Source organism: Nanorana parkeri, unplaced genomic scaffold (genome assembly GCF_000935625.1).
Source record: "Nanorana parkeri isolate BGI_ZX_2015 unplaced genomic scaffold, ASM93562v1 scaffold386, whole genome shotgun sequence".
Lineage (NCBI taxonomy): Eukaryota > Metazoa > Chordata > Amphibia > Anura > Dicroglossidae > Nanorana > Nanorana parkeri.
The window spans coordinates 918,295-933,499 of record NW_017306654.1 but is presented as its reverse complement, the minus strand read 5'-3'; the positions used below and the strand labels follow the sequence as shown (position 1 = coordinate 933,499).

Sequence of the window (15,205 nt, the reverse complement as noted above, 5' to 3'; positions counted from 1 at the left end):
CCAATGGAGAATGGCAAACCTGCAGGCTACATAAAAGTGATCTCTGTGACATTGCCAAGTTCAATTGTACAAAACAAGCGGCGGCTTCCCCGCTGTACATTTAGCCCTGCTTGCCCAAAGCAGGGCTAACTGTAGAAAACAACTACCCGCCCGGAACTGCTTGTCCTGGGTGTTGGGAGATGGGAAATTCCACACCCCTGCTGCCCATCTACTCCTTGCTGCCCTGAGGCCGGTTGGCCTAGTAGGAAATCTGGCCCTGCAAGCAGTCACCATGGCTGCTTGATAATTTAATACATTTTTTTCATTTGTGATTATTATTAGGCTGCTCCAAACTTGGGAACAGCCAATAACCTTAGTGACTGACCCTGAAGTGCTGATTCTGCAGATCAGATTTGACTAAAGACTTCTGATACGATGTTTCAACATAGACATTTTGCTACATGTTTCTATGATTCATAAAAACATGTAGCAATAAGCCAGAGATGTTAAAACAGATCCCGATCTGTGCAGAGCTGTCAAAACTGTGATAGGAGAGCAGTTCACACGGCTCTGTTATCACTGTCAGATACTCAATCGCTGACAGCGATCAGGTTTGTAAAAGCTTCATTCTTTCATTAATCGATGCCTCAAAACTGAGTCATCCATTAATAAACGGTAACCACCCAGAATGGTTCCAGGGGTTTTACTCCGACCCGTTCACTGTCCCAAACCCGAAGGCTGCCCTACGGTAGACCTCAAAGTCTTGAATGTCCTCATTCAGGTACTTAAATTCCGGATAGAATTGACCAGATCTGTCATTGCCCCCCTTAATCAGGGAGACTTTCTGACTTCTGTGAACTTAAAAGATGCATACTTGTATGTGCCTATGTTTTTCAGAGAACAAGTGCTATAGGGCCACTGCACTACCAGTTCTTGGCCCTACCATTCTGCATCTCCAGTGTTGGTTCTGTTGCCCTCACAGGATACTTAGACAGCCTCTTGTTGAGTAAACAGTTGGTGAGAGCTCTGTCAGACATCGTATCTCTAATTGTCCAGACTATACAGAGGTTCAGGTGGATCCTGAACATTCAAAAACCATCGCTGTAACAATCATTGCTTGAAGTATCTGGGTCTGGTTATGGACACGTCTTGGGCCAGTGTGTTCCTTTCCCAGGAAAAACCTCAGACTCTCTGATCTCAAGTTTGAACTCCTCAATCCAGAAGCTGTATGAGTCCCTGCTTTTGCAGTCTGGAGCTGATGGCTGCCTCCTTCAAGGTGCTTCCCTTTGCCCAATTTCACTCCAGACATCTAAAAGGCAATATTTTCTCATCATGGGACAAATCAGTCCTGTCTCTGGACTGGTAGATTAAGTTAACATTAAGAACCAGACCAGGAATCTGGGTCTGGAGTCAGGAAAGTTTTTTTTCTTGTAGTATATGGGCGATTTTCACAATGGACACCAACATAACAGACTGGGGAAGTGGGTGAGTTCTGGCTACCTTGCCAATGCAGGGAGACTTCGTTGGAGGAATCTAATTTGCTGATAAACATCTTGGAGCATTATGGTTAATTTTCTGTCCCTTTATCCTTGGACCAACCTATTGGAGGGCCACCCAATAGTCGGACAACCCCATGGTAGGAGACAAAAGTGTTTCTCTACCAAGAGAGGTAGAGTGGATCCTGGCCTGGGCCTTATCACTTATTTTCATTCTAAGCGTAGTTGATTGCCAGGCAGCTTTCCTCAGCCTGTAGCATCTGGACCTTACTGAGTGGTCTCTAAACCTGGAGGTATTCCAGGACCTGTGTTGCAGGTGAGAACTGCCAGATGTAAACCGTTTGGACATTTAACAACAAACTGGACAGGTTTGTATACAAGTGCAATGAATCAATTTCCCTTAACTGAAAAGACTCACTGTTAAGGTGAGTCCCTCCTTTGTTTTGTTTTTTTGCATCAGGCATCTGTTTCCCAGATTTGTAAGGCTGCAACCTGGTCTCCTCTTCATATGTTCTTTAAGTTCTAATGGGTGCCTTATCAGATCCCTCTTAGTGATTGCTGTGTTGTCCACCCCTTTTAGTTTGACTGCTTTTGGATGACCCAAAGGTTTGAGACTTCCTGTGTTCCTCAATAGGACCTGATTTTAAATTACTACAGTGTAGCTTTGACTGTGTGTTTAAGGTAATTGTCCTGCTGGAAATCAGGTCCTCGCCACCGTTTCAGGTCTTTGCTACCTCAAGCATATATTTTTCTTTAGAATTTGCCTGTTTTATGGATCCATCCTTCTTGTCTTCAAACTTGACCAGTTTTCAGTCTTTGCCAGAGAGTAGCATTATCACAGCATGATGCTACTACAACCATGCTTCACTCGGGGAATGGTGCTCTCATATTGAGGTGTTGTGTTGACTTTTTACTACACACAGCACTGTCAGAAAAGTTTTTAGATTTGATCTTACCAGGCTAGAAAACCTTACTCCACATGATTGATATGTCTCTCATGCATGTCTTTGGCAAACACCGAAGCAATTCATATTTTTTTTTTCTTTCTAAAAAGCCTAGCTTTGTGGATCATCCGAAATATAGTCATCCCATGGATGTTGCCTCCTTTTCTCAGCTTTAGATGTTTGCAACTCTTTCAAAGCCACCATCCCCTTTCATACTTTTTAGACAAATCAGCTCTTCACAGAGTTGGTTGGTGACCTTCATTAAAGAAGAACTCAGGGATTTAAATTATTCCTTGCATTGGGGCTTCCCCCGCAATGCAAGGATTAAGTGCTACTTTTGGTCTAGGAGGTAAAATGTATAAGATACACTCACCTGATCCTCGGTCTTGAATCGGTGACCACTCGCCTCTCTACCCCTCCACTCTGGCTGTGTTATGTCCCTCTGCATCCTCACAGCTAATCAACCAGTCTAGCAGCAAGGCAGGACTGAGGATCAGATGAGTATCTTCTTTATTTTTGTCTCTAGACCAAAATGAGCACTTAGCCCTTTGTAGTGTGAGTATAGCCCCACTGCAAGTGATGGTTTTAATAAATGCTGGCTGTGTTTTTACAAGACTTGTTTTTGGTCTTCATAATATGTGTTTAGAAATGTTCTCCTTTACAGCCTTCCAGAACTAGATGTATTTATTTTGTGCTCATGTTACACTGTAATTTACACAAGTGGGCTAAAATAAACGAACAATGTGACTTTGGAAGGCATTTATTAGCAATCAAGCTTAAAATATATATTTTTCACCACACTGCCTTTGTTTGACTTTCTGTGTGCTCCCATTTTTTTTGATAAGTTCCCCCCATCACACTTCCTGCCTATCAGCTTTCAACCTCTGTGTTAAAGAGCTAGAGCACCTGTTGCACGGCATTCAAGCAAACTGTCTACACACTAGCAGCCAGACCCCTTGTTTTCTGAAGTTTGTTGTCTGTACCTGAGGATTGCACTCTGCTGTTTTGAATCCTCAGTTCCCAGTCAGTGACACCCCCTTTGTATTTTATATGTATATAATCTGGGGAAATATGTTGGGTAACTAAGTCTTCCAATTTTTTTTTTATTCTGGGCAAATTCGTGCCATAAAAGCTCAATTCAACCCACTATTTTCTTCACTGTAATGCTTGAAAATGTGTAAAGTCCATGGGAGTTAAATATCTATGCAAAGCGTATCTATTGTTTGACACCAGGACCGAAGTCTGGCATATGGTACTTTCCTGACCATTCATATCTGCTGACACTGGGCAGACAGCATGATAACATACAGTGTAAGGCTAGAATGCCTGGGGCACTAGAAGATCCAAGATTAAAGGAGAACTGTGAGGTGAGTGAAAAGTTCGAGCCGACGAGCGTCAATGAAACTGTCACACGTCGGCTCAATAGATCGGGAAGAGAGCAAACACATACCATTGCTCGCTCACTTCTCGATCATCTTCCTGCAGAGAGCATCACGGTTTCCTGCAGGGATTCCCCCCCTTCCCGCTCTGATCCTCCAGCGCTGACTGGAGGAATGGACGGAGGAGGGTACAGCTGGCTCTGCTTCTAGATAGGCAGAGCCCGCTGTTACTCACGCAGCTGGGTGGATCTTGACAGTAATGGATCTCCGTATGCAGCGAGCTGTAGCTTGTGATATACTGAGCTTTGGGTCACGGGAGGAGGTTAGTATATCTCCTCCCGTGACCCTTAGGAGAACTATGGGGAAAAACACTTACCTTTTAAAGCCCCCCTTCATGCACCAGTGCAAAAAAATGGGTATGACCCACTGTAAGCAAGTGTGTTTAAATAAACTTGCTTTAACAAGGCTCCCTATTCTTAGTGAGTAAAGTCCAACAAGGGCAGTTTGGGGAAAAATCATTTTCCATCACATTTTTATTTCTTCAGAAGTATGATAGCTGGGCCTAATTTCAGCTCCATATTGCTGCTGCCATGTTGCAGAAGGCTGCAAGAATCTGCTACTTTTTTCAAACAGACCGCTGATATATTATAAGAGACTATCTAAGGCTGCCCTCATATTGCAAGAAACGATCTAAGCCTGCATTCACACATGTCATTGTTTTTGTGTGCGTTTTCGGCTAGCGTGTGTTGCATGTTTTTGCACATTTTTACACACGTTAGACAAGCGCACATAGAGATGCATGTCTTAGCCGGCAGATTGAAACACATTGTGATCAATGGCCAAATGCGCATAAAACACAGTCAGAAATGTGCAAACCACTTGTATCGTGCGATGTTCAGACACAAGTCTTTGGGGCCAAATGCACTGCAAACTGCCCCAAAGAAACTCAGGAACTTTTTTCCAGTGACGGGCGTTTTGTAGAAATATGTGGACTGCCACTGTTGATCTTCTGAAAATACTAGTTGTCTGGCTGTTGATATATTGGCGTTAATAATTTTACGAGTCCTTGACCTAGACAAATATGCCATTCAGGATTTATCTAAATTAGCAGGCTGTTTACTTGTTCTAGGTCAGTGATTCTGAAAGTATTAAAACCAAAGACAGACAATTAGTAATAACCTTGTGACAGATTTCCTGGAAAGTAGGAGTATTGCAAAAATATTGCTTTCTAATTGCTGAAATTGTATATACAAAATTGACATCTAAAATAAAAAAAAATATTTCTTGCCATAATGACATATATATTAAGTGCAAATATTTATTAGAATCCAGTATTGTTCATGATTTACTATCTTCTTCCTTCTGCCAAAACTAGAATCCACTGCCCCCAAACAGTACTAATCACAGTAAAAGTTTGCAAACGGTAACCAATCTGCTGTGGCTGTGTCTGTGATAACCATTGTAGGCTGATGGTTGGCGTTCATGTTTTCATGGCATCATTTCTTAGTAGCTCCACTCCATTAGCATTAATAACAATCCACTTCATGGCTTTATTATCTCAGAAATAATTTTCTTTCACATTTCCTAGGGCTTGAAAAACCAGTTAATGAAAAGATACAGACAAAAAGTAGTCAAGCAAAAGGAAAGGATCGCCTTACTGGCAGAGCTCAAAGGTAACTTTGTGTTCAGTACCTTCATAGTCCCGTTTCCACAAAATGACATTATGTGAATACTTCACAAGAACTATCAATAGCCTCTAGATAGGCAGAGCCAGCTGTCACTCACGCAGCTGGGTGGATCTCGACAGTAATGTTGGGATCAGTCCCGGCTGCGGCGTCTCAGTATACCGCGAGCTGCAGCTTGCGGTATACTGAGCTTTGGGTCACGGGAGGACACTAGTTTGTGTCCTCCCGTGACCCTTAGGAGAACTATGGGGGAAAACACTTACCCCATAGTTCTACTTTTAAATGTATGTTGCACATAGTAACAAATCCATTCCAGCTTTTTTCTTTTATTTTACAGGTATCTGTGATACTCTGCTTTGTAACTAATTTAATAATGTGACGTTTTTGTCATTTGCAGAAAATAAACATCTTTTGAAAGCAGTCACACACATTGTATCAGTTTAGTAGTGCAAAATTAAATTACAATGGCAAGCCCTTCTTATACTGTGCTGATAATTAACAATATGGTTCACAGTGTTGTCAAGCTAGCAACAAACCATCACGCAGTCTCAGTGGGACTCGGGTGCATTGCCTGGGGTGCAGGTGCACTGAACATAACAAACAAGTGCCATTTCCTAGAATAAGATACATTGTAAAAGTGTACACTGAACTTTTGTAGAGGAGAAATAAATACATCTAAAAATAAAAATCTATCTATCTATCTACAGTGCATTTCAAAGAACAGTTACTATGTGTAAAGTATGACTCATGGCAACCTATCATAGTCGTAGATAAAGATAAAAAAGGTGTTTCACTATGATATACTTTAACAATGCATTTTACTTGGTGCCTTGGTGAGTTTTATACAGTGCAGTATTTACTATTTTATCTGTTATTTTAATTAAAGAGAAGGAAAGTTAAACTCTGATTCCTATCTGTGCTTTTTCAATGGACTGTTGGCTGCAAGGATATTATCTGTATGACAAATGCTGACTTCAGGTCTCTGCTGTTCTTTTCCATTGTACTGCAGGTTTAAAGATGACACTATTTACGTCGACACAGTCCCAAGTGCATTCTGTGGCAAAAGAAATGAGCATCACATGAAACACCTAAAGAATCCATCAAGAAACTGAGCAACTAAGATCTTCCTCAACGAGTAAACAAATAAGAAATTGTGATGAGATTAGGAAACGTTTAAAAAAAATAAAATATTCCCAATTAAAGTGTCGTAACCATATCTTTCTTCCTACTGGCGATCTTTTGTTTTGAACAGTATAGTTCTTTTATGGATCGAATATTCCCCCCAGGTCTCGACAATCTCCTGCGCCAGCAGCCCTGCCGCCTCCGCTGTCACACCACACGCGTCCAGCGGCTCCCGCAGGGTGATGTGTGAGAGCTGAGGCAGTGGGGCTGACTGTGTACCAGCGTTATTTACCTCTTCCATATTGCCGCTGCCCGTGCTGCCGTTCTGTGTCTGACCGGCTTCTCACCTTCCTGTCTTATGCCACATGACAGGGAAAGGGAGGAGTCTGAAGAAGTTAGACACGGCAGTGGCATTGTGGAAGAGGTAAATAACGCTGGTACACTGTCAGTCCCACTGCCTCAGCTCTCACACACACAAACACTTCCCACTCATACTATGGTCAGGTGCGTCTTATGGAGCGAAAAATACGGTAACTAAATATGCATTTGTTTTGGGACTTCACACTATATGTCAAAGCTGTGTTAGTTTTGCTACAGTGGATAGATTGACATCCTGGACAAAACACTGCTTTGTGCTCGCAAGAGGCATGAAAAAGGCTAGTGATGTCAAAAATCCGTAAACAGGCGTGGGGGCCTTTAAAGGAGAACTATGGGGTAAGTGTTTGTTTTTCCCCATAGTTCTCCTAAGGGTAACGGGAGGACACAAACTAGCGTTCTCCCGTGATCCAAAGCTCTGTATAACGCAAGCTACAGCTCGCGGTATACTGAGACGCCGCAGCCGGGACGGATCCCGACCCAGCTGCGGGATCCACCCAGCTGCGGGATTGACAGCTGGCTCTCCCTATCCAGAGGCAGAGCAAGCTGTGCCCGCACCCTCCCCCGTCCGTTTCGCCAGTCGGCGCTGGAGGATCGGACAGGGGAGGGAGGGGAATCCCTGCAGGGAGCTGTGAGTGAAAGTCACGGCTCTCTGCAGGGATAGATCGAGAAGTGAGCGAGCGCCGGTATGTGTTCGCTTACTTCCCGATCTACTGAGCCGACCTGTGACCGTTTCATTGTCGTATGTCGGCTCATATTATGAGGCTGAGTTAAAATCACTCGCCTCATAATTATCCTTTAACACCAGCTGTCACCCACATATCTTTCATTTAGAAGAATTTGTATAGCACTGACTGTTTATGCAACGCTTTACATAGTGTACATTCACATCTGTACTGCCCTCAAGGAGGTTACAATGTAAGGTCCCTATCTCGCATGCACAAATACAAGGGCTGATTTAGGCAACCAATGAACCTACCAGCATGTCTGTGGAGTGTGGGAGGGAACCCACACAAGCACAGGAAGAACATGCAAACCTGGTATGGGCAGGACTTGATGCGGGAACCCCAGTGCTGCAGAAGTACTAAACCCTAAGCCACTGAGCAAAAAAAATAATCAGATGTGTTTTTAGTAGTTTGCCTGAAGTTCATTCCAGCCCTCTAAAGATCAAGATTTGATTTTTTTTGTATCATTTACTTTTTTAATGTATCTAGTTTAGTCTAAATATATAGATGTGAGAGAACTTTTCTTTAACTTTTGCCGACTTATGATCAGTTGGCTTACAAATAGGTTATACAAACTGCCATTGTATATTTTCTTCTCCCCTAGTCCTTTAACCTTTTAACATTCTCTAAAATCCTTGTTGTCAGTCTTTCTGTAGTGTTTCAATCTTTTCACAGTACATTGGATTGTGGCATGATAAGGATTCTAATTGTTTGTGGGTTCTGCTTCCATTAACTTAGTGGTCAGGATTCTCGAGGAACAAACATGATGGGTCAATGAATAACTCGTAATGTATTTAATGGCTTCAGCCTGCAATATGTGGTTACATTTAGAGATTTAGGGCTGACATTCCTTTTCTTTTTTCTATCGGTTCTTTATTCCTTTCTTCACATATAAGGGAAGGATTGCTTCTTTCAAGAGTTATCTCAGCTTTAAAAATTTTTTTATTTTTATGCTTCCTTAAACATTCACAGACCGCAGGAAGCCAAAAATGGGCACTTGCAGATAGTTTGCAAGTGTCACCGAGTGATACAGTATGTCACATTGTACTATTTAACCCCTTTATGACAGGACTTTTTTTTCTCATTCTTTGCAATGCAATCTGCATCGCTCCTGGTCCCATAGAACGGGGAGGGGATCGACAAACAGAGGCTCGTCCATCTCCTCCCCACCGACACCAGAGAAGCCGGTCCCGGGCACGTAGGAAAGGCAACGAAGCACGGCAGGGGGCACCTTCACCAGGCCGTAGAATCGATGTGGCGACAGCTGAGTCACCAGAATTGCTTATATTTTAAAGCCGGTCCAGTCGGATTTACAAGTGTAAACAGATTTGCCGCCGGGAGTCTGTGTAAACAGCCCCGATGCCAGCGACATACACTGTACGTCGTTGCTCGTGAAAGGGTTAAAATGTATTTCTATTTAAGCCCTTAATAACCTAGTTATTAATATCCCTAAATAACTATTTCCTTCCTTTCTCTCTTCAGCTTTTATTTTCCTGCTGTTTTTTTCCCCATTAATATTTAAAATGTATGTATGTATGTATGTATGAAAACCTTTTTTTCAACTTTGGATAGAGTATGGAAGGGCTAAAAATGTCATTTCCTTTTACATTCTGTTCCAGAGGTATAACAAGAAGTTAAAGGAAATTTCTTAAAGTAAGGCAAATTCCTTTCTTAAGCTGTGTGTGTGTGTATATATATATATGTGTGTGTATATATATATATATATTTATTTATTTTTTTCTTTGTTGAACCTGCAAGCTGAACAAAGAAAATATAACAGAGTCCTCTATCAACACTTACGAGCGCGGATGGAGACATCCCTCATTGTTTTAAATGTATTCTGCAGCCTGCCGCTATCAGAATACCCGAATGGTGTTTCAGCTGTAAGCTCGTTCAGCCGAGAGTTTTCCAACCTGGTCCTTCGATCAGCTGATCGAGGGATGCAGGACGGAAGGGTGCCGACAGGGACACCCACTGTGCGAATTACGGCCATTTCATCAGAAACCGGCAGAGATTCGATATGTATATACCCTACTTTAGACAGTTGTCCTTGTAACAAATGTCGCCATTAGGGGGGTTTCCCTTACCTCTTGTTTTAGGAACAACTAAAAAATTTTAGATTTCCCCTCACTTTCTCTTTTAGGGATAACGGTAATCAGTACACATAGAGGGGTGAATCTCCACAATTAGGATACAGGCAGCAATAAAAACTTGAGAGAAGCTCGAACTCCTTTCCACTCAATCCAAAACTAAAAGAAAAAAGGTTTGCCTAGAAATATACTTTAAACTTCTTTTTTTTTAGCTTTCATTTGTTTTGTTCTTTCATTTTTTATGGGGTATAACAAAAAAAGAACAAAATTAAAGTAACACCCTTTGTTTAATTTGTACAAAACCATATAAAAAATATATATATATATTTTAGTGTCTTTTTAAAGGGGACAAATTATATATTTTTAAAGTGCACTTTTTATTACAGTAACATTAGTGATGGTTAAACTAACAATGGATGAAATAGAAAGAATTTTTGCCTATAAATTACATATTGCCAAAAGAAAGCATAGTTTGTACTAGGGATGTACCGATGCCTGTTTTTCGGTACTCGTCGATGCCGAAAGTCCCATAAAGGAAGCTGGGCGCCGTGTAATGACTCGCCGCCCGGCTTCCCAATTAGCCATGTTCTCCTGTCACCAGGTGATGAGGGAGCATGGAGTCGGCTTTCTTGCCAATCAGGAAGTTGGGGGGTGGGTAATGACTCGCTGCCCGGGTTCTTAATTGTACAGCTTCCCAACCAATGAGGAAGCTGGACGGCGAGTCATTACACGGCTCCCGGCTTCCTGATGAACCAGGAAGTCAGCTCTATACTCCCTTGTCACCAAGTGATTGGCCGGGAAGCCAGCTCCATGCTCCCTGGTGACGAGGGAGCATGGAGCCAGCTTCCTGGGCAGCGTGTAATGACTCGACGCCTAGCTTCCTGATACCAGAAGTTTTGGTATAGGGAGCATTTGGGCTAGTACTAGTATCGGTGCATCCCTTGTTTGTACCCACACTATATGTATATACAGTATAACTTTATCTTAAGCTAACCCAATGGAAACAGACAGAAAAAGAAACTGACAATAACGCTTCCCTACTCGAATCAAAACTGTAAAAAAAAAGGGTTTAGATACACTTACATGTTTTTATTGCTTGCTTGGAATAACAAAATACATTTTTCTTTGGTCTTCAAGTAGAACAAAATATAACGTGTGTGTATAGCCAAAACTTCTTCTCCTGACAGCTCCATGTCAGCACCTTGTGTGCTGCCATGGAGCTGTCAGGAAAGGAAAATTGCGGTAAGTATGGCAATACAATTTTCCTGTTTTTAAGTTTTGGATAGAGAGGGGAAGAATTAGGACCCCTCATGGGTTTCTACTGATATCCAGGGCCTGTTAGTCACGTACCATCCCCATTACATCAGTTTGACCAGATATTGAGTGAAGAAAGCCTCCAACAGCAATACAGACAGAAATATTAATGCCTTTTTTTTTATTGTAAAGTAGCAGAACAACACACCCATCTGCTTTTTATTGTTGATTTGTCTGGTGAAACCTTAGCCATCATAGCTACACAGAAGCAAACACAAAAAGCTACCAAGTCTCTTTCTTCCTGCTGCATTCTCCATAATGTAAAACACGCCAACTCATGATGTGACAACACCGAGATCTTGTTCTGCTGTGGCCTTCTCTACCAAAGTTATTGAGGTAACCGTTTCCCAGCTGCGCTTATGCAATCTTCTGTGGAAAAATACACGTAGCCTTGTTCTTTGGAACTGGCAGGGCTGTGAATCCCTTGATAGATTAAGTCAGCGGAGAGCTTCAGTGACTCATCCTGGAGGTGGCCGGAAATATTGTGCCTTTGTTGCTGGCAATGGCTCAAGAAACACTTGTTCCAGAAGGATTATAAATGTGTGCAAATTGTTTTCTTTATCCTCATGCACTTTAATCCTACGTTCTTCTTTAGAAATGTTAGGTACCACTGTGAAATTGTTTAAACCAAGTTATGAACATAGCCCAAATAACTAGTTAGGCGGAATGACATCCTTGGTTGCCAGTACAAAAGAATAGGTCTGTAAATGATGTGTGTAGGTGGGTACAGTTATTCTAAGCAACACTCACAGCTAATTTAGCCTTTTCACATCACAAAGAAGCCAAACAATGCAGCGTGTTCTTGTACAGAAGACGTTCCCCTGTCTGTATAGTCTGTAGATTGCACATTTAACAGATATTAGTTGATCTGTTTTAGATGGAAGGAAAATACAGACAGCAAGTCAAGCTATACATTACAATTGTAAACAATAGGCTTTTCAACAATTAGCAAACATGAACTGGAAATTGTTGATGGGTTGACATTGTTACTGGGAATCTATGTAGCTATGTACTGTTTTATCATGTATATGGTTCATGTACAAATACGGGTCTATAGGCTAAACTGGTTTATTATAACATGTCACTACTTCCTGAACATTTTAGTAATAGATTCTAGAGTTCACTGTAAGTTTGAATGAATATTGCTGTGTTATAAAAGTGTTAATAGATTATTTTTATCAACAAAATGGAAAGCATGGTGGCATAGCGGTTAGCACTTTTGCCTAGGGTCTGCAGGTTTGAATCCTGGCCAGGTCACCATCTGCAAGGAGTTTGCATGTTCTCACTGTGCTTGTGTGGATTTCCTCCGCGTACTCTGATTTTCTACCACACTCCAAGGACATGCTGGAAGGTTAATTGGCTCATGTCTAAATTAGCCATGTATGTGTGATAGGGACCTTATATTGTAAGCTCCTTGGGGCAGGGACCAATGTGAATGTGCACTATGTAAAGCGCTGTGTAAATTGTCGGCACTATATAAATGTAATACCTGTAATAAATAAATAAATGGAACACAAGAGAAATTGAAACCCAGTCAAAATTTGGTGTGACCACCCTTTGCCTTTACTGCATCAATTCTTCTGTACACTTGCACACAGTTTTTGAAGTAACTTGGCAGGTAGGTTGTTCCAAACATCTTGGAGAATTAACCACAGATCTTCTGTGGATATAGGCTGCCTCCTTCTGTCTATTCATGTAATCCCAGACAGACTTAATGTTGAGATCAGGGCTCTGTTGGGGCCAAACCATCACTTCCGGGGCTCCTTGTTCTTCTTTACGCTGAGGGTAGTTCTTAATGAGATTGGCTGTATGTTTGGGGTCATTGTTCTGCTGCAGAATAAATTTGGGGCCAATCACACACCTCCCCTGATGGTATGGCATGATGGATAAGTATCTGCTTGTATTACTCAATATTGAGAACACCATGGATCCTGACCAAATCTCCAACTCCATTAGCAGAAATGCAGTCCCAGGCTTGCAAGGAACCTCCACCATGCTTCACTGTTACACTCATTATTGTAACGTTCTACAGCCCTTCACCAAACAAACTGCCTCCTGCTACAGCCAAATCTTTCAAATTTTGACTCCTCGGTCAAGAGCCCCTGCTGCCATTTTTCTGCACCCCCAGTTCCTATGTTTTCTTGCATAGTTGAGTCGCTTAGCCTTCTTTCCACGTTAGAGGTATGGCTTTTTGGCCGCAATTCTTCCATGAAGACCACTTCTGGCCAGACGTCTCTGGACAGTAGATGGCTGTCCCGCAGTAGGTGTACCTGAGTCCCATTGGTTTCTGCCAGATCGCTGCTGATGGCACTGCTGGACATCTTCTGATGTGGAATGGAAGTAAGCATGTGTCTTTCTTCTGCTGTATTACGTTTCCTTGGCCAACCACTGAATCTACGGTCCTCCAATATTGCCTGTTCTTTTCTTCTTCAAAAGATCTTAAACAGCACATCTTGAAACCCCAGTCTGCTTTGAAATCTTTGCCTGGGAGAGACCTTGCTAATGCAGTATAACTATATTGTGTCTTATTGCTGTGCTCAGTCTTGCCATGGTTTATGACCTGTGACATGAAGCTGTCTTCCACAACCTCACCTTAGCAGCAGAGTTTGGGTTTTCCTCACCCAGTTTTAAGCCTCCTACACAGCTGTTTCTGTTTCAGTTAATGGCTGTGTTTCAACCTACATATGAGATTGATGATCATTAGCACTTGCTTGGTATAATTGGTTAATCATACACCTGACTCCAATCCTACAAAATCCCTGACTTTGTGCAAGTGTAAAGGTGGCCATACACTGTACAACCATCGCAAGACCTTAGTCTTGCGATGGTTGTACAGGGATTAAAAAAACGTACGATCTGCCTATCTTGGACAGGCAGATCGCACTCTCGATCATCGCAAGCCCGCCCCCCTGAGGGGCGGGCTTCCGATGACCGCAATGCTGAACGGGCAGTGTGCGCGTGCGCACACCGGCCCGTTCGGCATTTGTCTTCCGAGCACCGTTCTAACCAGCCGAGAATCGTATGATTCCCGGCTGGTTTTCGAACATGCTGGTTCGACGGAAGACGTGCGACCGTACAGTAGAAACGGTCGCACGTCTCCGTTCACACTGCTCGATTCTCGTTCGATCGCGGGATTTCCCGCGATTCTCGTACGAGAATCGAGCAGTGTATGGACACCTTTAAGGTGCCCATACACTGTACGATTATCATACGAGAATCGCGGGAAATCCCGCGATCGTACGATAATCACAAAGTGTATGGAAGGCGTGCGACTGTTTCTACTGTATGGTCGCACGTCTTCCGTGGAACAAGCAGGCTTGAAAACCCGCTGAAAATCATACGATTCTCGGCGGGTTAGTGGTCTGCTTGTTCGACAACTGCCGAACGGATGGCCTTTGAATTTAGGTAAGGTGGCTTAAATGGCCAATAATGGGAGCTTTGGTATATGCCATTCCCCATTTGTGTGTGTTGGAGTAGATAGTTAGGGCTGACAGTGTGTGATTAGGGAGAGATAGTTATGCTATACAGTGCTGTACACAATGCTGTATTGCGCTACATTACTGTGAATTGCAGTGTGATGGGCTACAAATTAGTGTGCACCCCCTTCCATGTGTTCACAATGTATAGACAGTGGTGTATTTTGGTTTTGTGCTGCACTAGGCAAGACTAAACTCGGGCACCCCCCTCAATCTAAATTTGTCCCACCCCATCCTGTTTAGGACATTTTGCGCAACCGGTCAGTCACTGGATACAGCGCACGAGGTCTCAGGAGAGCTGTGCAGGGTTTATGGTGGGCTGGGTGGGGTCTATGGAGGACTGTGCAGGGTCTCAGGAGGACTGAGTAGAATCCCTTTCCCTGCATACATGTGCTGCTCCTCTTACCTGCAGCACAAAGTGCCATCAGTACCAACAGGATACAGTGCAGTCTCCAGCCTGCTTCTAGGACATCCCACCATCAGATCACATGCTATGGCCAGCTCAAGGCACACACTGCTTCTCCACTTGCTGTACAAAGCCAGCTAGACTGCATCTCACTGGACCCTCACCTCCTCCGGGCAGGTCTCTAATTAGGCAGGCGCTCTTGGGACCTTGCAGC

At 42.9% G+C, this 15,205-nt stretch overlaps 1 protein-coding gene across 1 annotated transcript in view; it reads left to right on the top strand.

The window, feature by feature from the left end:
- The window catches only part of CUNH15orf52 (chromosome unknown C15orf52 homolog), a 36,094-nt gene extending 29,499 nt beyond the window's left edge, over positions 1-6,595 (top strand). The window contains exons 8-9 of the mRNA XM_018559260.1: positions 5,387-5,471; positions 6,493-6,595. Coding sequence (XP_018414762.1) covers positions 5,387-5,471; positions 6,493-6,595 — 188 coding nt within the window. The remainder of the gene's footprint in view (positions 1-5,386; positions 5,472-6,492) is intronic.
- The last annotated feature ends 8,610 nt before the right edge of the window (positions 6,596-15,205 follow it).